Here is a 26,254-nt window from a genome sequence, read left to right as displayed (position 1 = left end):
TCTGTGCTGTCAGCCACCACTGATAACAGGCAAGCCCTTTACTCCTTGCAAATCTCTCTGTAATCAGCAGTGATGGAGCCAAGAGACACAGTTACCAGGGATCTGACTTCCAAAGAGGCAGCTCCATCAGGCACCAGAACCTGGGAAGTCTGCTGCTGCAATACAATGAGGCTCAGCCAATTTGCATTTAAAACTCAGCTGGAATGCCAAAAGCCTGCATCCATCAGCTAAGAACAAAAGCTAGCCTGACCTTTTACCACTAGGAATTAGGGTGTGTTGCCATTTGCAAATATAGCATCCAACAGGAAATGCTAACCAGCCAGAAAGCATGTGTGGTCATACTCCAGTGAGAACTCTCTTAGCTAAAAGAGGTCAGTTAGCACTCACTTTGTCCCTCTCTAGACTTCCTTCTTAGCCTTATAAACATCCAGTCAAAATACATCCTTTTCCTCCAAAGTAGAATAGCAGCAAGTGAAAGGGAGGTGGAAACAGCCCCAGGAGAAGGGAAGCAGAGACAGAGGCAAGGCCTGAGCAAGGGACACAAAAACAAGATAAATGTCCAGTTTAAGACTATTATCTCCTTTATTCAAAAAATAAATATTTCACTTTGAGTCAACAAATCCCATCAAGCACAGAGAAGAAATGCTGTCCTCTTAGAAAGTTGTGAGCGAACGGGAGCAGGAAAAGTATGTTGCAGGAATGGAGGGAGGGTGGGACTGATTCCAACAGCCTCACCCAGAGAGGCCTCTGCTCCCCGGGTGCAGCTCAGCATCATTTCAGGAGGAAAAGACACACACACACACACACACACACACACACACACACACACACACACACACACACACACACACACACACACTGTTTTGAAGTCTGAAAGGCACATGAAGTGGACCATCAGGTGTATGGCACATTCACTGATAAAATGTTCCCAATTCCCTCCCCCAAACAAGTAGAGAAATTTTTGTCAAGTCAAAGACCAGAGAAGATGGGCACTCCTCCTCAGGGCTGGGCATTGTAGGCGTCTCTGCAGAGGAAAGCTGGAATGGAGGTGCTCACTCGGTGACTGTGGGGCGCGTGGCCACATACACAAACACTACGATCAGGAGCACCACCACGGCCAGGGTGGGCAGCACCACCGTAGTGATCTGCTGCCGGGCCTCCTGCATGGCCTGCTTCCGCTCCTTCTTGTCCTTGGATGTCTCCTTCTTTGGCTTTCCCTTGAGCTGACGCATCTTTGCTAGATGATGATGGGAAGATGTGCCCAGAGAGGTCTTGGAGGAAGGACCACAATCCTCTGTCCAGGCAGGGGGCCTCTGCAAGGAGAACAACTGTAGTCAGGGAGGAATGGAACAAAGGAAATAAAAGAAATCTTAGAGCGGTCCCCAGCTCTAAGGGTAAGTAGGTAAGTGACAACATGATACACATGAGGACTTGTGTTCAGATCCCTAATACCCACATATTAACATGTTAGGCCAGGAATGGCTGCACATTCTGGAATAGAGACAGGCAGCATAGTCCAAACAGTGAGCGACACTGCCTTAAGACAGTAAGAGAGCAATAGATGAAGATCCCCTTCTCTTGCTCTGGTCTCCTTTTGTGTAGAAAACATTCCATCCTGGAGGGAAGCACCCTAAGGAAATTCTAAGGGAGATTCATTAAGATTTTGTTAGGAATTCCTGAAACTGACCAGATGCACAAGGCTGCCCTCTCCCAGGGCTCTCTATGCACTAAGGACTTCTGAGGAAGCCCAGATGAGCTGAGCTGCCTGGAGAGACTCTAACCTGCAGATCTGCCTGCAAGTTGGGCACTTTTCATGAGTCATAATCCATGCTGGATGGTATTTTGGTAAAGCAGCTTCCTTTGCATCATCCCTGCTCCTGTGAGTTACCCTGAACTTAATTCACTAAGGTGGACTTTGATGGTATCAACACTTTCATCAATCATTGGCTCCCTCAGGTGAAATAGATACATGTCTACCCAGGAATAGTTCCCAACCTATGCAACCTGTCCATCTTGCCTATATGGGTAATATATAACCATGCACTCACATGTATGCACCACAAACACAACATAAGGTGCGCATGTGCACACACACACACACACACACATGCACACACACACACACACACACACACACACACACACACACACACTCACACGAATAGTTAAGGCAAACAGTGTGCATATTTACAACTTGTAATTGGGGGCAAGAACAGCAGTGATCATGGCAAGCTCTGGGCAAATGTAACTTCATCCAAACCCTCCCGAGCACCTGCAAATGCTGGGCAAGAGGCCAGAAGTGAAGGCTGGTTCCATCTTCCAGAGACCACGCTGCTTGCTGCAGGGTGTACTGCAGACAGAGTGCAGTCTGGTCAGAGCCACAGTTTAGAGAGACTTGCTGAGTCCAGGTCTCACCATCCCTCAACCAGTGTCTGTTTTGTGTTAGATTCTGAGACTCATGGAGATACTCAGGTAATTGGAAAATGAATAAGATCCTCAAATAACTATAGCACAGTCTCTCTATAGAACTCTGCTTCTTAGTTTTAAGCAACAGAAGTATACTTTGGCTGATTCAATTCACTCAAAACTTTTGGCACCTCATAGATTCCTTAAAAAGTAAGAGAGCCAGTTCAGAAAATGGGCAGTGTAAGGGGTACCATGATTCGATAATCCTAGCCCAGGTCCAGTTCCCAATACACAGGTACCACAGCCTATGTATTCTCTACCAGCCATAATACCCCTGTCTTCATGGCACTGCCATGCTAGAAATAGATGGAGTGCTGGCATCATTGCCAGGCCCAACTCTACACCACCCAGACCATGCTCAGGTTCAATATGTTCACAGTTCACATTCCCACTCTCACAGCAGGCAGAGCAATCTCCAGACACAGTGATAGAGTCAGGATTAGATACTGGGCAGGGATGTAATAACCAAGATGACGGCCATGGCAGCATCCAAGGAACCCATATGAGGTTAGAAAAAGCTATACCCCAGGGCTCCTATGACGAGGACTTTTATGCCAGAGACCATGAACTCAGTATTGTCTAGGGCTGTGGGTGGCCTGTCAATGTCTTAATGAGGAAAAAGACATTCATACCCCAGTGACCCCTTTAGGTGGCAGAGGGTAAGTTCTGAGTCAGGTCTTGATGTCTTCCCTTTTCATTGTAAGGGAACCTAATCTCTTACTGCTCTCTTCTCATAGGACAGCTGAAAGTGTACTTCATCCATCGGGCAACTTCTTGCAGTGTGACATGACTAGAATTGCTGGGCAAAGATTACATAACACCAGCCCCCAGCCAAGTCATAAAGTTTTCAACAACTCCATAATCACAAACTATGAACAGTAGGTACTAACAATAGCCACTAACAATAGCCACTAGGTGCTTCCCCAGTGGTCCAGGTGTTACAAGCCTGCTGTTGAGAGGTGCCTCGAGAGGCGAGGCCTTGGTCACTGACAGGCATGCCCCACCTCCCTCCTGTTTTGTAGCTGTCCATCAAAAGGTGACCAGTATTACTACCGCAGCCTCCTACCATGCCATGCCATGTCAGTTAGACCTGTCAGGGGAGGTCTAACTGAAACCTTTCCACTGTGACTCATAAGTCCCTTCTCTTCGTGGAATAACTATGTGAGGCATCCATTACAGGATGCCTCTGCTGTGGCACTGCCCAGCACTGCTGCTCTGAAGGAAGGCCTGACTGTACAGGAAGCCCAGGCAATGGAGACTTGCTTTTCCAAACCCTCCAAAGGGCTTTGTGACACCATGCTAAAGCTCAGAAGCACAGTAGTCAGGTCCCTTCCCCAGGTCCTGACACCATCTGAACAATGAAAACCAGGGAACCTGGAAGGTACAATGCATGTCTAGCCAGGGAAGGCTCTGCCTGCTCCCGGGTCAGGGATGGCACTGGCTGGATGAGACATCTCCACACACCTGCACTTGGCTCAGGCAAAGCAGTTGAACTTTCCCAAGCCTGGGTCTCCTGGAACTGTAGTTTCCATCAGCAGCAAGCTGCCATGTGTTCTGGGAATTGAACCTGGGCCCTCTAGAAGAACAGTCACTGCTCTTAACCACTGGGCCATCTCTCCAGATCCCAGCTTGCTTTTTTTTTTTTTATGCAACTCAGGACTATCTGTGCCAGTGGGATGGGCATCCCATATCAACCACTGATCAAAAAAACTGCCCCACTTGGTTACAGACCAATCTGATGGCAACATTTTCACAATTTCCCAGATTGACCCTAATTGTGTCAAGCTAGCAAAATAAAATAAAATAAAATAACTCAGCACACATAGAGAGGCATGGTGTGCAATGTGTCCTAGGGGAGACAAAGGAGTGGTGGAGTCTTAGATGTGAGGTAGTCAATTCGAGGAAGAGGTTGGAAGTTACTTGCCAGAAGTTCAACGTCTAAGCCTTACTGGCAGATCAGATGTGGCCAGTGAGGACATGGCAGGGACAATGAAGAGGACTCCAAGGTCTGGGCACTAGCTGGCTAGTGACACTATCATAAGAGAATTGACAAGAGGAAGGCTAAATTGGCTAAACATACTCAATGTACAGCTGATGTCCATGTGGGCATGAACACCTTCATATTTCTCTAAACTGTAAATAGAGGCAGCACACATTTAGAAAAGTAAAGTGCAGACAGCTGGTTTGAATTCTGCTAGAAGACTCTGTGTGGTCAAAAAAACATTTTCTGGTTTTATTTTAATATCGAGGGTAACCAGAGGGTGTTTGCAGAATGGAAGAGAATCCTCTTGCTCAAGACAGGAATGGGAAGGAGCAGAAGTGAGAACACACTTGCAAGGGGGAGAGGAAACAGCAGAGTAACAAGCACAGGGAAGAAGCTGATGAAGAGGAAGAAGAACAGGAGCATGAGTCTGCCCTGGGAACATAGGAGGGCCAGGACTACACAGGAGTCACAAGAGGGGCAAGTTTACATTGGAGGAGACATAGGAGGGGTAGGTTTACACTGGAGGGTTGTGTCTGTATTGGAAGAGATATAAGAGAGGTGGGTTTGCACTGGAGGAGACACAGGAAGAGTGGTCAGCCAGGGGGAGACACAGGAGGGTGGGTCCACACTGGAGGAGACCCAGGAAGAGTGGTCAGCCAGGGGGAGACACAGGAGGGTGGGTCCACACTGGAGGAGACACTGGAGGGATGGTTCTGCATGCCTGGAGGGTTAAGACCACACTGGAAAGAAACAAAGGCTACTGGAGTTTGCTTGTTTTGTTTTGGAAGTAAACTGGAGAAGTTAGGTGCAGTTAGGAGGTAGGTCTAAGGAAAGGAGGCTTCAAATAATTATAATAAAAAGAAAAATAGAAACGGGGAGAAATAGTCCACATGGCTAGCATTCTAACCATTTACTTCCTGTTCTTGAGGACCCCAAGTGCTAGCCTGAGTGACTGAATTAGGTGTTCTCCCGGGCCAAGGCTGTACCTTGTAGACAACACAGGACATCAGAAAGGGTAGTTTTCTTCATAAAGAAGCTGAGCCTGCAGTGCTAGAATCTAAGAAGCGTGAGGAGCCACCATTGGACAAGCTTCTGCATATGAAAGGAGTAGCTCTTCCCTTGAGACACAGAGAAGAGGAAACTACAGAGGCTACTTAGTGCCCTGTGTGACAAGAGCAGGGGAGCCAGGGCCTGGTGGCATCAGGAACAGAGAGGCAGCTTTCACCTCTGGGAGACCAACTCTCCCAAGGCATCTGTTCTGAGGTTACTGGTGTCTGTTTCTGTGGTAATAAATGCCTTTCTCCTTGATCTAGCTCTAACGTTCTCTGCACTGAACATGGAATGGAGCCCTGATTTAAATATCCCTCTGGAGCCCCAGCTTACCCAAGGAGGGAGTAGCACAATCCACTGTCAAGCCAGGCCTGCACAGCCACCACCCTCTGGGCACACCCCACACACCTACCTGACCTCAGCTCTCTTTAGGGACAAATCTGATAAGTTCACCAGCCCCTTGTGGAGAAGAAAAAAGAGGCTAAGCTTGCCATTTCAGGAGGCTTCCCTAGCAGCAGCTCAGGCTTGCCCTCAAACCATGCTCTTACTGTTTTCCCAAAAGGATTCCCTACACACATGCATTTACATCCTTTAATCAACTTTTTTTTTTTCCACTGTGGAGATCACAATACACATACCTGATGTGCTCACTCAGTAAGACAGAAGCTGATGCTACCAGTTGGTCATCCACAGCCTCTAGCTCCCCTAACCAGGGAAACAGAAACATCACAAACACTGAGTTCTACCTGATTCTAATGGGACTTCATAGGCTATGTCCCACCCCCACTAATGGAAGCCCATGGCAACCGGCCAACCCTGGAACCTTCTAATGGCCAGTGGGAGGGAGACTGCTAGGGTTATGGTTTTTCTCTAATTATAACTATGCAGTCTCCCATATGTGTGCACATCGATGTATGTTGTATGTTCTAAAATTACCTCTTTTTCCCCTACTTCAGAGATCATAATGTATATAGCACTGAATCCTAGTAGGGAAACAGCCGGAAATAAGAGCCTGGTTGAGATCAGGACTGGGCTTCAGTTCTGCCTCATGTAGTTACAAGACTGGGTAAGGCACTAGAATTTTCACAACCTGACTATCCTCTGTACACTGGGTATGAAGGCTGTTTTGTAGAGTCCCTGAAACACCAGAACGAACCTACTAACAGAAGCATCCAGTGCACTCAACAGGCCAAAGAAGAGAGCAGTGAGCAGCACTTGGAAGCTTATTCCTCAGAGGGCTGTCCTCGTACCCGAGGCTGGACACTGGGAAGTTTACTCCCAAGAGAGCTGTCTTTGTACCCAAGGCTGGACACTCTGGACAGATTGCTGCTGTGTTTTGTTTTTAATTGACCATATGACCTATGGGAGAAATTTCCCCCTTAGTGAGAAATCAGGTTCTGGGCAGATATATTTATTTCAAGGCTGGTTCTTGCTATCAAGAGCAGGCTCTAGAGAACAAAGGTTACTCCCAACTCCCTCCATCCCAGACCTACTAAACTGTCTCTGCCTAACACTGAAGCCTGAGCATTTAAAATGCTGCCACAGGACTGGAGGATAGCCCTACAGTTAAGAGTGCAATACTCTTGCAAAGAACGAGTTGTGTTGACAGCACTCACATAGGGCAGCTCCAATTGCCTGCAACTTCTTCTCCAGGGATGCCCTCTTCTGGCCTCCAAAGACACCTGTGCCCACTTGCACCTACCCACATAGAGACACATACACATAATTTATAAACCTTAAATGTGGCAGGTCTCCAAAATGAGCTGTGCTGCTTAATACAGACCACATTTTGGTAGATTAGTACCAAAATGAGGAATGTAATTACATGTTGAAATGATAATATTTTGGATACTCAGGCTTAGATAAAGTTAAGTTCACCTGCTTCCTATCATAATCAGGCTCTATGAGCATTTTAATTTCCTCAGTAGCTTGTACAACACTTGTCATAGACACTGCTGTGCTTGAATGGTGCTATAGCATGGACCTTATAAGGAGTCCCAAGCTCTGCCCTGCTGGAAGTGTCAGCAACACAAGATTCACCCACAACAGTGACAACTCCCCAGGGTTTTCACAGCTCAGTGTCATTGGCTCTCCCAGGCCTCTCCTAGTAGCATGGCCCATGGCCATCAACACACTACAGCATCTAAACTCATAATTAATGGAGTACTTTCCCTTGAGCACCATCTTCCAGGCACTGTAGTTGCTGCAGCCCCTCCACCCTTGGCTAACTCTTGCTCATGACTTTCCCAACACTCTCCAAGCAGAGAAAAAATGGCTCTATGTCTGTGACAGCTCGGGACTCAGTTTATGTCTTCACAACGGCACTAGCTGATAGCCACTGCCGAAATGGCTGAGCCTCTGTCACTCACCCTCAACTACTCAGGGACTGCAAATGAATCTTACTGGCAATGATAACTCCACCTGGGCTGTCAGGAAGCCCTGAGTGTAACGGGCATTTAGCAGACATGTGCCGAACTGAAGGGTTCTTCAGCAAACCATCAGAATGGGAAGAGCTGCAGGAATGGACTATGAACCACATGTATGCACCTGCTTCAGACTTCCCACTGTCCCGCAGGACTGCCACTTCTACTATTTTACATGATGGAAGAAATTCAGATCAGTACAATGAATTTTCCAAGTTCAAAGACAATGAGGGAACAAGCACAATGTCAAGTCCAGCGAAAACCCACAATAAATATGTATGAAATATTTATTGAGCAATAACTGACAGGGGATTTGAGCTCAGAACTGATTCAAAGTAGCCAGCCTTCTCTATTACTCAATGGGGCCACCAAACCACCAGTAACCGAATAGTAGCTACTGTTTCCCAGGTACGCCCTGGACTAACACTCTACAAACATGCAACTGTACCATGCAGGCAGGGAAACTGAGGCTAGGAGCTGCAGGCCCCAGGGCCCAAACAAGCACAGATGTGTTTCGAACCCAGCTCCTTGTGGCTCAGGTGCTGCTCCATGAAGCTTCCCTCAGAAGGTGAGAAGCATCATCTCCATAAGACTGTGGACCACAGTCCTGCTCATCAGCTTTACAATCTATGACCATGGGAAAAGTGGCAGACCTGCAGGCTGTCTTACTTGCTACAGAGTCCAGCTCCTCAGGCTTGTCCTGATGTCTAGAATATAGTGCCAGAAGACTCTTTGCAAACTTCAATTACTAAAAAGATGCCACTTAATTAATCAAGAGTCGTAGGTTTTCATGTTGGTGCCTAGGCTGCCACACAGTTGTGCCAGTAAAAAGCTGGGCTGCATCTTGTCAGAATGAGTGTGAGGGCTAGGCGGTTCCAAACCCCTGTAGGTCAGTGTAGCATTCTCTTTCCATTACTATACTGACAAGGGCCAACATCCTGGAGACAGCCAAGAGTTGGAGTCATGCCCACCAAGCACAGCTTGACCTGGCCTGGGGTCCATGCTAAGATGCTGAGGACTATGGCAATTATATATGACCACTTAACACATGGAGAGTTCAGTAACCAGGCAGTTCACTTCTCAAGCACCTAAGAAGATAGTTTATGGAACAGCCTAAGACTAGGGAAGCCTTTTTCTCCCACTGTGATCACTTCACTCCACCACTCCACTCTGCCAGAGTAGGGGCAAGAGGCAGGCAGACTACATGAGGGAGACTGAAAAAGATAGGGCACCAGCCTCCCACTGAGCACCTGCTGTTAACATAAGTGCTTTCCCAGGAACAGACACAAGAATAAACAATGACAGCCATGCAGGTGCTTGCTCCTCGTCCCCTACTGCTGACAGGCCAGAGGTCTGCCAAGCACAACCAGACTGGTGTGTGTGTGTGTGTGTGTGTGTGTGTGTGTGTGTGCGCGCGCGCGCGCGGTGTAGGAGATCAGAACTACAGACAGAAACACACCTCACAGTAAGGGTAGAAGGATCAAGAACACATAATATTTGACAACACCAGGATCAGTCATGCCTGAAAAGAAATCCCAGAACACAACAGAACCTGTGGGCTGTGGCACAGAACCACAGAAATCCAGGGTTCTCAATAACTTAGGTAGGCAGCATTTCTCAGCAACTTGGATTTTCAAAGTGCTTTCCCATATATTATTCCTCCCATCCTCATGGCTACCCTATGTGGCACTTGTAACAAGAAAAGACAGCACACACAGAGCAATTAAGACTTGCCCAGCAGGGTCTCAGCCCTAGCCCAGTAATTCCAGGACAGTGAGCCTGGCCAACCATTTAGCCTCTTAGACCTTCAATTACTGCATTGTAAATCAGGGATTAAAAATACCTCTCATTCAAATATTTCTTGAGTTGGAACAATGGCAAGGAGCCAGCTATGAACCACACGGGCAAAACTGTTGCCCTAGGTAAGGAAGCTGTCTTCATTCACAGGGAATGTGAGAAGACAGACAACCAGCCTCCAGGAAACTGCCAACTTTCTGGTAAATGGCAGCAGTGACCCTGGACCAGAGCCTAGAAGAAGGTAAGGAATGGCCTGCCAAGGGATGACTTTCCAGGTGGGCAGCAGAGCAAAGTTGGTCTCTCTGGTGGGCATGTCTGGCACACCTCAGCATGACACAGAGGCCAATGAGGCTGCAGAAGGCAAGAGAGTATCATGCTGAAAGACCAGAAAGTGGGAGCAGGCCAAGGGCAAGATGAGGCCCCATGAGCCATCTGCTAACATATCATAAGAACTCTGTGGTCTCTTACTTTCTAAAGTGGACATCAGTGTGGGTAGTCTGAGTGAACTGGAGGCATGGAAGGTGGGCTTATCTCAGACTTCCCAATTCTAACTGAGGAAGGCAATAATAAACAATTGTGTGCTGTGTGAGAGCAACAAGCCGTGAACAGGTGGAGCAGGAGCAGGCTAGTGCAGGCAGTGATGCCGGGCTGACTCTGATTGCAGAGGAGGAGAAAAGGAGGGGGAAGGGGATGTCAGGAAGAAACAGGAGGTAAAGGACCTGAGGCAGGAGTAGTCTGAAATGTGTCAAGTTCAGAAAGATGGCCACAGCAGCCAGGGCATAAGGGCTGAAGTGGTCAGTGGCTCCGAAAGCAGCAGGACTGGAGAGATGGGTTCAAAAGACTGGAAGCCGAGTGGTGACATCTTGAAGCCTCTTGTCTGGCTTCACTGTAGCCCCAGACTCCTGAAAAGTTAAAACATTCTGCAAAAGGCAGGCAGTGAACTGGGTGCTGTAATGTTGACCAAATAGTGTGTGTGCATGAAGGATCCCTAAGAGTGGATCGTGGGATGGGAGAAGGAAAATGGCCCCATTAGACAATGACCTTGGGCTACTAAAGTTCACTTGTCACTAACTAGTTGATAAATATTTAGCCTTGAATTTAGACATCATCTTTTGGGTTGAACTTTTTGTTTGTTTGTTTTTTTGTTTGCTTGTTTGTTTTTCAAGACAGGATTTCTCTGTATAGCTTTGGAGCCTATCCTGGCACTCACTCTGGAGACCAGGCTGGCCTCGAACTCACAGAGATGCACCTGCCTCTGCCTCCTGAATGCTGGGATTAAAGGCATGCGCCACCAACGCCCGGCTCTTTTGGGTTGAACTTTAAGCTTACTTTCTAAAGTGGACATCAGTGTGGGTAGTCTGAGTGAACTGGAGGCATGGAAGGTGGGCTTATCTCAGACTTCCCAATATTCCACGTTAGCCATGGCTTCTGTCCACTCAGACCTCTGTGGAGTCATTGTCAATAAGGCCATTTGGATGGCCTAAGTCAGGGAGAGCGTGAGTAGTCGCTGGTCTTGCCAACGCCACCACACTCAACACTGCTGACTTGCTCATGAGGGTGCTAATCCATCTCCTACAACACTAAACCTAGAATCAGAACTCACTACACCCCAGATAAGGCAAAGCTGCATTCTCCCTGACTTTCAGTGCCTATCTGACCTACCTCCCAGTCCCTCAACTCCCAAATGTCAGGGTCTCAATGGAGCAAAGGGCCATCTTAGCACTCAACCAACCTGTCTCCGTGACTCCCAGTGCAGTGCCACATGGTGCTAATGTGGTTTGGCCTTCAAGTCCTCTGTGTGCTGAGTGTGGATCTGTCTGCAGGGTGGGAGAACACCACCATTTCAAGCATTCCCATCTGACTGGTGTCAGCCTGTTCCTCTTGTTAACGCTGCTGAAGCCAAAGCAGGACTTCCCCAACCTCTCCTCCTTTGTCACTCCTGACACAGAAATTCTATTCCTGTCCCTCTTAACTCCCCCCTCCTAATACTGTCTCCTATGCCCCCTTCTTTTCTCTATCTCCATAGTCTTGAATCCAGGCTTGATCTTTGTTCCTGAAGGTTGCCAAAATAGTTGTGGAACCTGTGTTTTCTCCTAAACTCACTACTCTCCCAAGCCCTAGATATGAAAACATATCTAACCCCATGGGCAGGTAAAGCTTTCGATACCTGCCCATCTCCCTTACTTCCTGTTACCAACAAAAACATACAGCAAACTTCAAAATCACTGTAGCAGCAGATCTGAGCGATTCGAACATCTTCATCAGAGGGGTACAGATGACTCATCTAAACCTCATGCCTGCTTGAAAGCATAGTCATTGGAAACTTTTTTAGCACAAAAATATTACTGGCATAAATAAGCATTACTCGATATGCAGGGTTAAAAACCAACCTGTCAGACTAATAACAAGAAAGCCAAGTGCTATTTCTAAGACCTGAGGAAACTGGAAGCCAGGATGTCCAAGCACAGCAGGGCCCTGGCTGGCAGTGTTGATAGTGCAGCAGCTCCTCATACTCTAGAGAGGCACTCACTGCACCATTGCAGTCTAGAGGCACATCATCTTCATGGCTAAGTCACTAACCTGGAGCCAGGCCCCACAACGGGAAGTCTCACACCCACAACAACAGATGAAAAGAGCTAGAGAGATAGCTCAACAGGTAGGGGTGCTTTCCACCAAGTCTTACAACCTGCCTTTGACCCCTGAGAACCATGTGGTGGAAGAGAACGAACTCCCTCAAGTCCTACTCTGATTTGCACACATGCCATAGTCACCTCCACCCCAAACACAAACACAATAAAGTAAATACCTGTTTTTTTGTTGTTGTTGTTTTGTTTTGTTTTTTAAGAATAGAGTAAAAGACACAGGATGGGAATCAGACTGCTGTATTTTTTTGGGGGGGTGGGAGGGTCTTAAGGAAGGCAGTCATATTCCAAAGAGGCATCTGACCCAGAACTCCCTAGAGTAAATTCTCTAACAATGTTCCTCTAGTGACAGAGTTAAATAAACCGAAGTCCTTGTTTAATCCTGTCCCCAAGTAAGGCCCTCCGTCATCTAGCTCCTACCCACTTGCCAGAGCTCAGGCCCCACCCCGATACCTACTTTGACACCAGGACAGTCCTATGTACCTCCTACTGTCTGCAGTGGTTGGCAATTCCCCTTAAGATCCACCAGAAAGATCTCATTACTTTCTATTCTAAAGGTAAGGAAGGGGCCCATCTCTGAGCCTCTGGGTTACTAGTCATAAACGCAACTACAGTCCCTGTGATGCCTACAGATCTCCTTATAAGGTACCTCATGGTCATTTTTTTTTCTTGCTATGATTCATCAGTCATATTTCAAATTTAAGTTCACAGAACAGCTGTGTTCCTTAGAGGCCACACTGCACCAAAACTCCAGCTGTAATTTCTCTATTCCTGGTCATTACCTTGACTAGGAAGCCTGTGAGTATGGGATGTTATATCAAGAGATGTGCTGGCATGTGTAAACATACACCAGATCAAGTTCAAGGTCAGTTAAGAACAGCAAAGCTTCAGGAAAGAATGTGCTTAACAGGAGGGCTATACTGCTAGCTTGGGTTTTCTTCCTCCTCTATAGGATGCTCGTCTTTTCTACCATAGCCTAGAAGTATTCATGAGTTCCTGAGTTACACTGCTACTCAACATTATTAGGCCAAGAATATTTGGGGGGAAGAGGACCACTTGAGAGGGAAGGAGGTGTTAAATGTTTTTTCACTACGTATCAGTGGTTGTGAACTTATCAAGGTCCCAAATGAAGTAATGATTTACCTGAGTTCTAGGAATTGAAGTTCCAGGGTTCTTGAGAACAAAAACACCCCTGGTTCCATGTGCCATAACACAACAGCCATCCACTTACACCTCTGAAAGTCTGACAGGTATTTTATTGCATTTGGAAAATCAGAGTCATTGCAATCTTCAGCCCACACAGTCCTCTCAAGTCTACAGGCTCCATCCAAGTGCAAGAAAAAGGACAATGATTGTACTGTTAAAGATAATTCTCAGCCCAGAGGGAGTGTCAGAACAGAGACAGGGGTGCCAGGCAGCCATCTGACAGGTCTCGGCAGGCAACTAGGAAACAGGAGGCTGTTTGGATATGGGAAAGTATAGATGAGATTGAGACTTTGAGAGAAGCAATGAGGTCTTCGGGATTTGAAGGAGAAAAGGTGACCACGACCAGATGACTCTCCAAGTCTTGGCTTAAAAAGAAAAGCAAGTGAACTACTACATGACTGATGAGATGGAGGGGAGAGCAGAGATTTACAAAGAGCTAAAACATGACCACATTGAGTTTGAGGTATTCATGCCATCCCACATTTACTAACTGTTGAACAAGACACAGAAAAGGCTATGGAGCACAAACATGGGGAATGATGGGCACCTGGAGGTGGCCTCATTGCTTAACCCTTCCTGTCATCCTCTCCACTCACAGTGACTGAGTGTCCCTGCCACCGTGCCAGGGACAAATGGAGTGCAACCAATGAGACCAAGTTCAACTAGGAGATGCACAGGCTGCCTCTGCCACAGCCCCAGCATCACAGAACCCAAGCATTAAGTTAAGAAAACAAAAACCCCTAGGTATCTAACAACAGGAGGGATGGATAGAGAGAATTTGGTTTATATGGAAATTTTTTTAGCCATAAAGGACAAAATTATGTCATTTGCAAGAAAATAGATGCCACCAGAGATAATCATATTAAGCAAATTAATCTGTCTTAGAAAGACAAAGTTCAGTTTTCTCTCATTTGTGCTTCCTAGATTTCATGGAGATATTTTAAATGATGTATGTACAGATGACAAGAAACAAAACTGTCCATGGGAAGAAAGGAACTAATGGGTAGAAGGGGACAGTAGAGAGACATGTCGGGGGGGAGGGGGGGAGGTTATATACTCCAAGTATAATACTTATATGAAAATGCTTCTATATAAGAGTATAATATAGAATGGAAACACACAACAAAACCTTCTTTAAAAATTGCTTTATCTACAGCTGGAAGTGCACAGCCTGATACATTCTTCAGCTACAGCACCATGGAGGTCTGCATATTTCTCAACTCAAGTATTCCTGGTAACAGAGTTCTGGTGTTGGTCATGGGTCCTGCAACTTACAGCTTGAGAGAATGGTCCTGTTTAAAGGACTCCTGTTCAGTCCCATGGGCAACTGGCATCAAATACAGAGGAAGGACTTCCAACAGAAGAGACCGGAAAGGTCAGCCTATTTCAGGAAACAATGGTTCATTGAAACCGCATCCTGCTCTCAAGCAAATCTGCCTCCTTCTGGACTACAACCTGGCCTCACTCTGTGGCATCTGTTTTCCAACTTCCTCATCAAAGGACAAATCAAATGTCAGCTGACAATCTGCTCTCTAATTAAAAGTTGATTCTTTTCTTTTTTTAGAAACTGCATTTAACTAAACAATTCCACATGGCAATTCAGTGTGCTGTGCCACCTTGACTGACAGAACCATTTGCAATTATTTTAAAATAGAAAAAGAAAACATCATCAGATGCAGCAGGATCAAGTTGACTGGACACTGACTTCCAGTTGATTTATGAAGTCTGACCATGCAGCATTCATAGAAAACAACTATACTCCTAGCATTTAAATAAGCCCGAAGTGGGAGAGGGCACTTGGAAAGCTGACTGGAAGGTATCAGGGTGAGGATATTGGCTGTAGAGAAAAACTGGTGATAACAGAAGAGCAAAATTCCTTGAAAGGAACCTGAGGTTGGGAAGAGTGGGGCTCTAGGCTTCTTGACACAAGCAGCCTGCCATGGTTTCCACAGAGAAGACCAAGATGCTACAAGACAGAAAGAAAACAGACTATATCCACATTGGCTTGTGCCCTTAGAGCAAGACTTGAACTTCTAAGCTTGTTTGCTGACTTGGAATGAAAGGCTACCATCTGCCCGTCTGTCTCCCAAGACTGCTGGGAGAATAAAACTGCACACTTATGAGAAGTACCAGCAATTGGGAAGGCACTCTAGACCCAAGGAAGGCAGTGGCTATGGTCACTGAGGAAGGGCTGGGACTTGTCTACCTGAGGACAGCAAAGATAGGATAAGCCAAAGACTTCCTTGGAATAATTGCAGGTATATAAGCAGTTTGAGAAAAGGAAGCCACTGATTAGTTTAAACTACGATGTTCTTGTAGGGAGATGACTCCATGCAACTGTTTCCTAAGCCACCTTGAGGCTCACATGGACAAGGGTGAGGTCTACCAGGCACAACCACAGTGAGATTAACACGTCATCACAAGCTGCTTCCTGTGCAACCCCAATTCAAAACCAGCCCCTGGGCAGACATTTGAGGAAGGTCTTTGATGAACAAGAGGCTAGGCAGAGAGAAGCCATGCTGCCATCTCTCCCCAAAGATGAGTAGTTTTTACCTTTACTTCAAATTCAGTGATGTCAGTCAGCCGACTTCCAGTCAATGTGATCTGAGTGATTCCTGTTGAGAAATCAGAAGTTTAAGAGTAAGAAATGTGTGGAGATAGACTCCCCATCCTGACTCCCACTATGCTGAGAAGGTAGATGCATGCTCACTTCTCCAACTGCCAGGTGAAGAACGAACAGTCAGCTGCCCTAGCCCAGAGAGACAATCCAAGTTGGAGCACCTCCTACTAGCACTCCCAGCACACCGCTGAGTTTGTTCCTGAGACTCCTCGGCAATCATCTGCCAACTTAAAATGGTGTGAGAGCATTCCTGTTTCCTGGACCAACCGTCACTATTGTAAAATGAGAGACCCAGGGCTGGGTCCAGGAAAGGGAGTAGAAGAGGACAGTGAAGAAATAGTGGCTTCTAAAATAAAGACATGGGAAAAAGAAAAGAGGAGGAAATGGTATGAGTCTCATACCACTGTCCCAAAAGTATTCAAGGAAACAGATATCTGGGAACCCAGAATGCAAAGCCAAAAAACAATTCCTAAAACCCAGAACCATAAGCCATTAGGCTGGAGGCCCAGACTGCAGGGAAGAGGGACTGTAAAACACCAACATAAGAGTTTCACTAAGGAAAGTGAAAGAGTACTGAGTACAGTACAGCAAAAAGTAACTCAGCAATGGAGCAATGCCCATCACCAAAACAGAACAAACAACTCAGGGCTAAACCTTGGCTTAATGCACTGCCCTTTCTACCATATCAATGTTCTGCCTTAAGTAATGAAGTTTGATTTGCTACCAGTTTTGTGGTTTGGCTATGGCTGATTCTGTTTCTGGTCTAGCCTGGCTTACCGATGTGGCTCCAATCACCTGGCAGCTCAGCCAGGCTAGAGAGCCTAAAGTGAATTCACCAACCTGATGGTGAACAACACTACTCTATGTATTTTTCATTTTATTGAATGAAAACACACATACACATAAGCATGCATACACATATAATATACATATACATACATCCACACACACACACACACACACACACACACACACACACACACACAAGTACACAGGTAATAAGCACATCTCAGACTTATGACCAATGTCTATCACTTGCCATAGTTCTACATTAGTTGTAGCCCTGGTGAATGAGGAGTCACATATGCTTCAAGAACCCAAATTCTTAGCCCCAGTGTTGTGGGGAACTGACTGGTAAGACTCTGAGAACAAGACATTGAAGACAGGATTAGAAAGCAGGGCTAGAAGGGAGAAGGCCACATGTGTCAGGTTAAGGCACCTGACTTCACTGGAAATGTGTAAGAGCTGAAGTGACCTCACTGTTAAGACACATAGTTTACACAGGCTCCCGAAGAGAAGACATGGCTAGAACTGCAAAGACAGAAGCAGCAGACTGGAAATCTACAAACAAAGAGCCCTGAATGGCCTCCAGCCTCAACAGGATCCACTGTCTACTGAAGGTGGCTTACTGGCTACCACATGCCTTGGCTTCTGTGCCTAGGGAACAGCTAATGGCCTAAAGAACTGGGATACTTTGGCGTCTATGAGAGGGTACTGGTGGAGAATGTGACATAGACAGGAGCTGGCCTGCAAGAGTAAGCCTTGTGGCAGCTCTGCCATCACCCACCCTTGCCTACCAAGTCTAGGCAGCAAAGACTCAGCCCTACCACTGCTCCTGTCCAGGCCCCCGTTTCCCCATCCACAAAACAAAGAGGAAGATGAGACTTACAGAACAAAACAAGGCTCAAACCAGTGCCACCTGGCACCAACTACACGTTCCAGTGGTGGCAAGGAAAGCACAGAAATTCAAAGTAATTAGAAGCTTTCTTGCCACTAGGCTGGCACTCAATCAGAGAGGTCACTCTCTTGTGTAGAACACAGACTGGTACATGCATGAGCTTCAAACCCAACTGCCACCGAGCAAGGGGTGTAAAATAGCAGACATTCACTCTCAGTGCTGAGGCCAGAAGTCTGAGACCAAGCAGGCAGCACACACACACATCCCTCCAGAAGCTCTTCCTCCCTGCACAGCTCTGGTGGGCACCAGCATTCCTTGGCTTGCCATGGTATCATCCCCATCTCTGGCCCCATCTTCTCACTGCTGTCTCTTGACTACATTGTAAGAGTCCATGAGTTGGCATTTGGGGCCTCCTGACTAAGCTATGATGATTCTACCTCAAGGTCCTCACATTGGCAAAGACTCTTTTCCATTCAGCCCTCAGCTGGCTTGGTTATTACTGAATCCCTTTCCGGTGCGTTATTGCATTTACTGTACATTCATATCAGTTCACAACTGGGGAGAATGAGCCCCAGCGCAATTTCCTGATAGCCTGAGCAGCACTGGAACAAATGGGTTTCTGATGTGGTCCTTGCAACACAGAGCCCTGACCAGAGCCCTGCTCCTCCTGTATGACCCAGGAGCCAGGCCATAGCAGTCACTGCAGGAAAGGAAGGAGGTAGGCGAGTGGTACCCTTCCAGCTGGTAGTTGGCTTGCACAGGCGCCCTCTCACCTATCCCTCTGGGCTTCACATGGCTTTAGCTGCAAACCTAATTCCATTAGTTTTCTGTTCAGGTACCACTAAGCAGAGTCTTTAAATGTCTGGGTTTGAAAACAGGAACAAACTACACACAGAAACCCAGAATCACTCTACCGTTAGCATGCGCTCCCCGCAAACACTCATCCTCGATGACCTCAGAAACTCCCAGGAAGCTTTCAGCCTTTGAAATGAACAGAAAAGGACTTGGAGACACAGCAGAACAGGACAACATTTCAAAACAGAAGCCTTTGCAAACTCACACAACTGCAGACAACATCAGAAGCCCCGGGAGTGTCTAAACTTTGGGCTCTAAAGTGATAGTGTTCACAGGCCCTCTCATATTTCAGCTGCTGGCAGGAACACAGCAGGTGAGAGCCTTCTGGAAGGCTGCTTGCCACACTCTGATCAAGAAGCTGAAAAATCACATCACCCTTTGAAGCCACAGTTGCATTTCCCAAAGTCTATAGTAGGGAACTGGTCTGAAACAGAACAAAACTAGACAGTCAAAGATATCCATGGTAGCCTATGTGTGAGGTTAAAAAAACAAAAAGACCTCTTGCCAACAAAAGGAAAATACTAGACAAATAAATGTGGTAGTATCAAGCCATTCAAATAAAAAAAAATCATGTCAGAGAAACCCTGTCTCGAAAAAAAATCATGTCATGCAGAATTTTTAATAAAAACTACTGCAATTCTTAAGGCACTTCCCTAAGTGTACTGTGTACATTCTCTCCCTCTCCCTAATTCCCCCCCCCCTCTCTATCACACACACACACACCATCGGGGTTATACCTACTCAGGAATACAGGTGTTTCATTTCAACTTCATGATCAGAAAATGAGTGGCTGAGAAGCAAGATACTTGCTCAAGGTCATTTGGCTTGAGAGGGCTCTGGGATTTGAGCACACACAGTCTAGCGAAGAGCCCATCTTAAGCACTGCAAATGAACAAGAGCCCTAGAGATGGCAGGCCCTATCCTGAAAGCCATCAATGTAACCTTAAACGAGCAAGTGCTCTGAAGATATCAGCAACCTTGAGTTCAAGCCAAGATGGACTCGAGGCCAATAGCAGCTACAGAGTGAGTGTAAACCCAGTTTGAGTAATTTAGTGACAGCATATCTCAAAATTGGAAACAGTTTTTCTGAAGTTTTGTTTACTTTAAAAAGCAGTCTGGGATACAGCTCAGAAACACAGTGCTTGCCTAGCATGCCTGAAGCCCTGGGTGTGGATTCAAATCCTATTACTGCAAATTAAAAAAAAAAAAAAATCAATTACCTGAATAAGACCTGAATGCCACAGCTAACAGAAACAAAGGAACAAGGAATAAACCCACTATGGTGAGTTGAGGGATCAGTACTGCCTGCACCTTGATTTGGGCCTCTTGTCTCTAGCAACTCAAGAGAATAAACACATGCCGTTTAAAGCCACTCCATACATAGGAAGTCATTACAGCAATTACAAGAAACCCATGCAAACACCTATACTGTGCTGCAACCAATGCAAGAGAGAACACTCATGCATTAAGCAATAAAAACAGAAATAAAAATTTATACACAATGATCTTAATTATGCATACAAAATACAGACAAATACAACAAAATGTTTTTAGTGATTATCCCTGAATAGGAACATGTTCAGCATTATGCTTTTTTATATTTTTCCAATTTCTATAATTAGCATGAATTATTTTCACAAAGAAAAGAAAGGTTTTTTAATTAGCAATTCATGGTATTTCTGCAAATCTAACTCAAACACAGACTAAAAATCAAGAGGTTCAAAATTCCCTGATAATCATCTTAATTCAATCTCAAGAGACCACCTGAAGAAAACCAGCAACTGAGGCACACCACACAGCCCTCAGTTTCTCAAAACCTAATTTTTCAGACTCCAGTGGGAACAAAACGTAACCAAAGAAGCTTCAGTTGGACAACAAAGGGAGCAGAGGATGACATGTTTTCCTCCATCTATCCAGACTAGTGGTGCCAGGAAGAGTCAGGTCAGTCCAAACTCTGTGGCTAAGTGCCAAGAACAGAGAGCACCAGGAAAAGGTAAATGTTTAATTTCTTTGTAGATAACATCCTAGAAGGGAACATTAAACAGCACCCTAGTCTCCTCACCCACATCCTGACTCCACGGCTACTCTATCAGCTGTGCAGTCACAACAGCCAAGGCCAGCTTCACCATCCCTACATCTGTGCTTTGATCAGATAGACTGGCATGACATATTATCGTTTTTCCCAATGTGTGGGCAGTGCTGGACCAAAATAGACAGCAGGATGTGTCTTTCTGATCTGCATTTTCTCACAAGAAGGTGGAAACCAAGAGCAGCTGGTTGGTTCCCTTTAAGCTGAGGGAACCACACCCAGTTGACAGAACACACCATGTGTGCATGTTACATGATTTCAGACCATGGAGACACAACAGGGAGAGAAGACACCGATAAGAGCAGAGGGGGTAGGGAGCATCCGACAGTCCAGGTTTTCCTAAGTACTTTTATGAGTTGTTTGATTGGCTGTCAGTGGGTACATCACCTATAATGTCTCACATGCCAAAAAGGCAAATTCAACATACTGTCCTGGAGGCTGACTCAGCCTGGCATACAACTGACATTATTATCTGGATCACAAGGATGCCAGCAGTAGTAACCAGAGAAAGACCTATAGGCAAGGCAGAGCTCTAAAAACACGGTAGCTGAGAACAAAAGATTCCGTATGGCAACCCTCCTTACAAAGCATTCCCCCACCACCTGCAATTTCAGTGACTAGCCAATGTGTGTTGATGTCTCCCACTCTGCCCCCCACTTCACAGTGTACCAATACCTAGTGGTGCCTAAACCTACAAGGTCAGGCAAGAACAAACACTGGCAGTCAGTTTTATCATCTGTTAAAACAGAAAGGGTGGGGCTGGAGAGACTGTTCTTCCAGGACAGGAGTTCAGTTCCTGGCACCCATATCAGGAGTTCACAACTATCTGTGACTCCAGCTCCAAGGTATCCATTGTCCTCTTCTTGTCTACATGCTCATACACACATAAATAAAATAATTGCCTTTAAAAATGGAAAAGCCAGGGTACATGATTATTGTCTGAAGAACATTCTAAAGACCCTAATCCTATGAGCCATGCTATCAAAACAAGCTTCACAGGTTACCTATGCAGCCTGGGATATGCTCCATTCCACAGCTTTCTCACTCCACTAAGTTACTAACATAAAGACACATGTTCTTGAACTAAAAACTACTTTGAGTGTTCCCAAATCCTTCCATGCTTAACACCTACTGCACACACACACACCAAAAATGCTAAGGGAACCCTGGGCTACCATCCTAAACCATCTATTCAGGCCTTACCACAAAGATGGAGGAGGAAGACTCTTACTTTCTCAGACAGCCCAGGCCCACTTGCCTAGGGATGGTACAGCTGCTCAGAGCAGGGTGGGCCCTCCGGGCCCTCCTACAATCAAGACAATTTCCCACAGGCAATCATACAGGGGTAATTCCTCAGCTGAGGCTCTCCCTCTCCAGGTGTGTCAAGTTGGCAACCAAGATGAGCCATCACAGGACAATGACCACCAGGTGATCCTGAAACAGGACAAAGGCCAAAGCCTTGAGACCACAGTAGATTGCAGTCAAGTAAACAATGCTACTCTTCTTACTAAATGTCCTGTGCTGGAAACAGTGATTTCCATTAGGAATGTGGAGCTGGGCTGGAGCAACACCTTGGTGGATAAAACACTTGCCACACAAGCACAAGAATAGGAATTCCCATCCCAAAAGCCCACCCGTGATCCCAGTGCTAAGGAAGGAAAGGCTCCAGGACAAGCTCATTAGCGAGATTACCTGGAACTGGTGAGCTCTGGGCTCAGTAAGAGACTCTGCCTACGGAAAAAGAGTGGAGAGTGACAAGGAAAATATCCAGCAACAACTTCAAGCATCCACATTCACACATTCACAGCACGTATGCATGCATGCACACACACACACACACACACACACACACACACACACACACACACTAACATGTACACACACAAGTGTGCAAATATGCATACACACCATGTAAACACTGCATCCACAAAGAATGTCTAGATATTATGAAATAAGCTTATTATTGTTATATTTAACAATATTTTTAAGTCATTTCAGATTCTAAAAGTTTGCAGACATGGTCTGTCTAAATGAAAGGTGTTCAGATGCCTTAGTTGGCGAAAGGCCTTGAAAACATAAGGACAGAGCTTGGATCCTCAAAACTCAAGTACAAAGCTGGGTACAGTGACAATATGAGCAGCATAGATAAGTAGATCCTTGGAAGCATGTGGGCCAGCTGGCCTGACCTACATGGCAAAGTTCCAAGCAATGACAGACTATCTTAAACAGAAGGCTAACAGGTACCTGAAGACCAAAAGCCAAAGTCATCCTCAGATCCTCAGACCACACAGCCCTCTGCCATGTATATTCATACATACAGTCTCTCTTCTCTCTCTCTCTCTCTCTCTCTCTCTCTCTCTCTCTCTCTCTCTCTCACACACACACACACACACACACACACACACAAAAAAAAAAAAAAAAAAAACCTCACACACACACACACACACACACACACACTGTTCAAGAAAATCTCACTATTTTTAGACTTAATAAGAGTCCTAAAACCAAACACTAGTCTGGTGCCATGGGGGTCAGGGAATGGAGGAATGGAGGAATGGAGGCTAACACTGTGGTGAGCACTCAGAGCTGATCTTCCAAAGGCCAGAGTGAGAGGAGAGCTGACCATCACAACTGCCACTGGCAGACTTGCCTTCCAGCAAGGAAAACAAAAGCACTCTGTTCCACAAACATATGATCTAAGAACAAATATGATGGGAAGTCAAACTGCAGGGCACTGAAGACCAATTATTACATCCTAAAAAATGAAATACAAATTTCTATAAAAGAGCAGAAATGGGGAGATATTAAAATTTAATGATGGAAGAAAGAAGAAAAGCCAGGCCTTATAAAGCAGACTTGTATCCAAATAAAATCCTGCAAAGTGAAGGAAATCATGGCAACAAAGTACAGGGCTTTAAATCTCTTAAGATGCCAAAATCAAGATGCATTTCAGGCATATCTGGAAAATAAAATTACAAGAGCCAGCAAAGAGCAGTAAACTGAACAGTAAAGAGGAAAAAGAAAGCTCACAGCTGCAATCCCAATTCTCAAGAGGCTGATCAGGGCATCGCAGAGAGCTAGAGGCTAATCTGGGCTACAGAGTGAGACCCTGTTTCAAAATAACAGACAGGTAATAAGTGGGCATATCAGTAGGTGCATGGACAGACAGTCAGAACCTAGCCACAGAAGACAAATAGGAAGAAAGGCAGTGAGGACACTGGCCTCTGCTGGCATTTTCAGAGTGAAGGAGAACAAGTCCTGCAGAGTCAGGCCCAGCTGACCTCCTGAGCAAGAACACCCCCTGGGAAACAACTGCTTACTCCAACCTAGAGCAAACGCAGCAAATTCACTCTCAGTCAGCTTACCCAGCTATCTGCTAAGACACAAAAGCTATCCATGGAAAACAATGACAAACTGTTCAAGCTCACTGGGCCTCAGTTTCCTCTCCTGCACAATGGGGGGGGGTCCATCACTTCTTGAAGGATGGTGGGCAGTGATGCCACAACATGGTAGCACTATGAGCCTGGGTCTGGTGCAGAGCAGGCACTCCACAAGCAAGCCTGAGATGATCAGTGCAGCTTCTTCTTGAGAGCTAAAACAGAACCAAGGGTTTTCCAGTCAACACCCACTGCAGGCCAGCTACCAAGGTTTCAAAATTCACTAAAATCTCAGATGAGGAGAAGGCATTTGAACGGGTTTGGCCAGGTTCACACATGTCCAGCTGATGAGAGCTGTCCTTGACCAAGGCCTGAGTCTATGTGGCCACTCTGGTGTCAGGCAGCCTGCATCACAAATGCACTCTGCCCAGCAGGAGACCCAAGACACAAAAGGTTAAACAAACAGCTGGCTTCCTATACAACAGAATGGCTAATACCAGTCACCATTCATACCCAGTTCCCTCCCCGGTCAAGCTCACCTAGAGGTAAGTTGACAACTATCACCACCCCTGGCTTATGGGGCATGAGGCTGCTGTGCTGTTCACTCACTCTATTTTGGATGTGTGTGTGTGTGTGTGTGTGTGTGTGTGTGTGTGCATGTGTGTGCATGTGTGTGCATGTGTGTGCAGAGGCCAGTGTCTTCCTCAGTGTCTACCTTGTTTTTTGATAATGACCTCTTATTTTCCACCCAGAGTTCACCACATAGATTTGCATTTTTATGTGGGCACTGGAATTAAAACTGAAAACTTTGTGATTGCAGGGCAAGCACTTCACCAAATGGGCCATCCTCGCCCAGACTTGAGCTGCTCTTTTGATCTAAGGTCTAGGACATCCCCCAGACCCCATCAGAATGGAAAGCCTACCCAATGGGTGTGAGTCAGCAGCTCAACATCCAGTTAGGGTAGATGTTGGGAGTCCAGTAAATAAACAGATAAAATTCAAAAGATTTTGACCTACTCTATATAATAAATATAGCCAACTAAATGCATCCTGGAAAAATCAGGTAAGAAAAAAGATTAAAGACGGTCTTGACAGAAATGATCATTTTGACTCTTCCTTTTTCTTACCTCCCCCAGATAATGGAGCAGCCAGTAAGTATCTCCTTGGCATGTCAGGTGCTGTCCTCAGGGAGGGTATATGAGGTAGCCTTTGCCCTCAGTCCCCTTGCACAGACATTAACTTTCTTGATGACTGTTTTAAGCACAGTCAACTTGTAATGGTAGCAGGTCATTAAGAGGCCTAAGTCTGAGGTGACTGGTACAGATGCAAAGGCACCAAGGCTTTCAAAGCCTGGTTTATCTAGGTGTGGAAAGACCAGTGAGCAAGAAAGGCAGTCATGAGAGATGAGCGGGGATGCAGGCAGAGACCAGAGGCTCTTTAGGGGTTCCCCTGAAGGAAGGCACTGTTCAGTCTGCATTTTCAGAAAGTGTGATTGATGGACAGGGCTGTGTCTTACAGAACCATTCCAACCTTTATTCAGTGGCAAATTCAAGTAGGATACTTTATACCCAGAAACATGAAGATGCTCACAAACACACTCAGCCTGCAGTGGAATGCTGATATTACTGTGATCCCGAGACTATTTCACCAACTGTAAAACAATGAGCACAATAATGGCAGCAGCCTCTAGGCTGTTGTTGGGGATAGATAAGTCAGTGCATGCAAAGCCCTTGCCAGTGTCAGCTGTGGTTTATGAAACCACATGTTACACGTGAGTTACACCAACTAAATCCATCTCACTACATGCAGAACCTCCAATGCTTTCCATTCCACCTTTCTCTTCTTCCATCTTTGAAAAGCTGACTTCAGAACTTAATAACAAGGGTAATGACCTAATCTTAGAAATGCTGGCTTGGGATAAGTGAGGGCAGCAGAGCCCACAGGACCTGGTGAGCACTCAGTCACTAGTGAAGGACAGGAAAGGGCAAAGACCCTCTGAAGTGTCTGGAGTGGTGGTGGTGCCATTTGGTCGGGAATCTCAGAAGGAGCAATTCAGCCTGTGGAATC

General features: G+C 46.0%; 1 protein-coding gene across 9 annotated transcripts in view; it reads right to left on the bottom strand.

Annotated features, from left to right (window-relative positions):
- Positions 1-558: 558 nt before the first annotated feature.
- Positions 559-26,254, bottom strand: part of Smco4 (single-pass membrane protein with coiled-coil domains 4) — a 49,848-nt gene continuing 24,152 nt past the window's right edge. For 8 of the 9 annotated variants that reach the window (XM_027410873.2, XM_035443471.1, XM_027410871.2 and 5 more), the window contains 2 exons: positions 16,122-16,183; positions 559-1,313 (listed from right to left, as the gene is read on the bottom strand). In XM_027410873.2, the coding sequence (XP_027266674.1) occupies positions 1,053-1,232 (180 nt within the window). In that variant the 5' untranslated portion in view covers positions 1,233-1,313; positions 16,122-16,183 and the 3' untranslated portion in view covers positions 559-1,052. Of the gene's footprint in view, positions 1,314-16,121; positions 16,184-16,278; positions 16,424-26,254 lie in introns of those variants that run through there. The other variant, XM_027410868.1, reaches the window with a different exon arrangement.

Source organism: Cricetulus griseus, chromosome 4 (assembly GCF_003668045.3).
Source record: "Cricetulus griseus strain 17A/GY chromosome 4, alternate assembly CriGri-PICRH-1.0, whole genome shotgun sequence".
Classification (NCBI taxonomy): Eukaryota; Metazoa; Chordata; class Mammalia; order Rodentia; family Cricetidae; genus Cricetulus; species Cricetulus griseus.
This window is presented reverse-complemented; position numbering and strand designations above follow the sequence as displayed.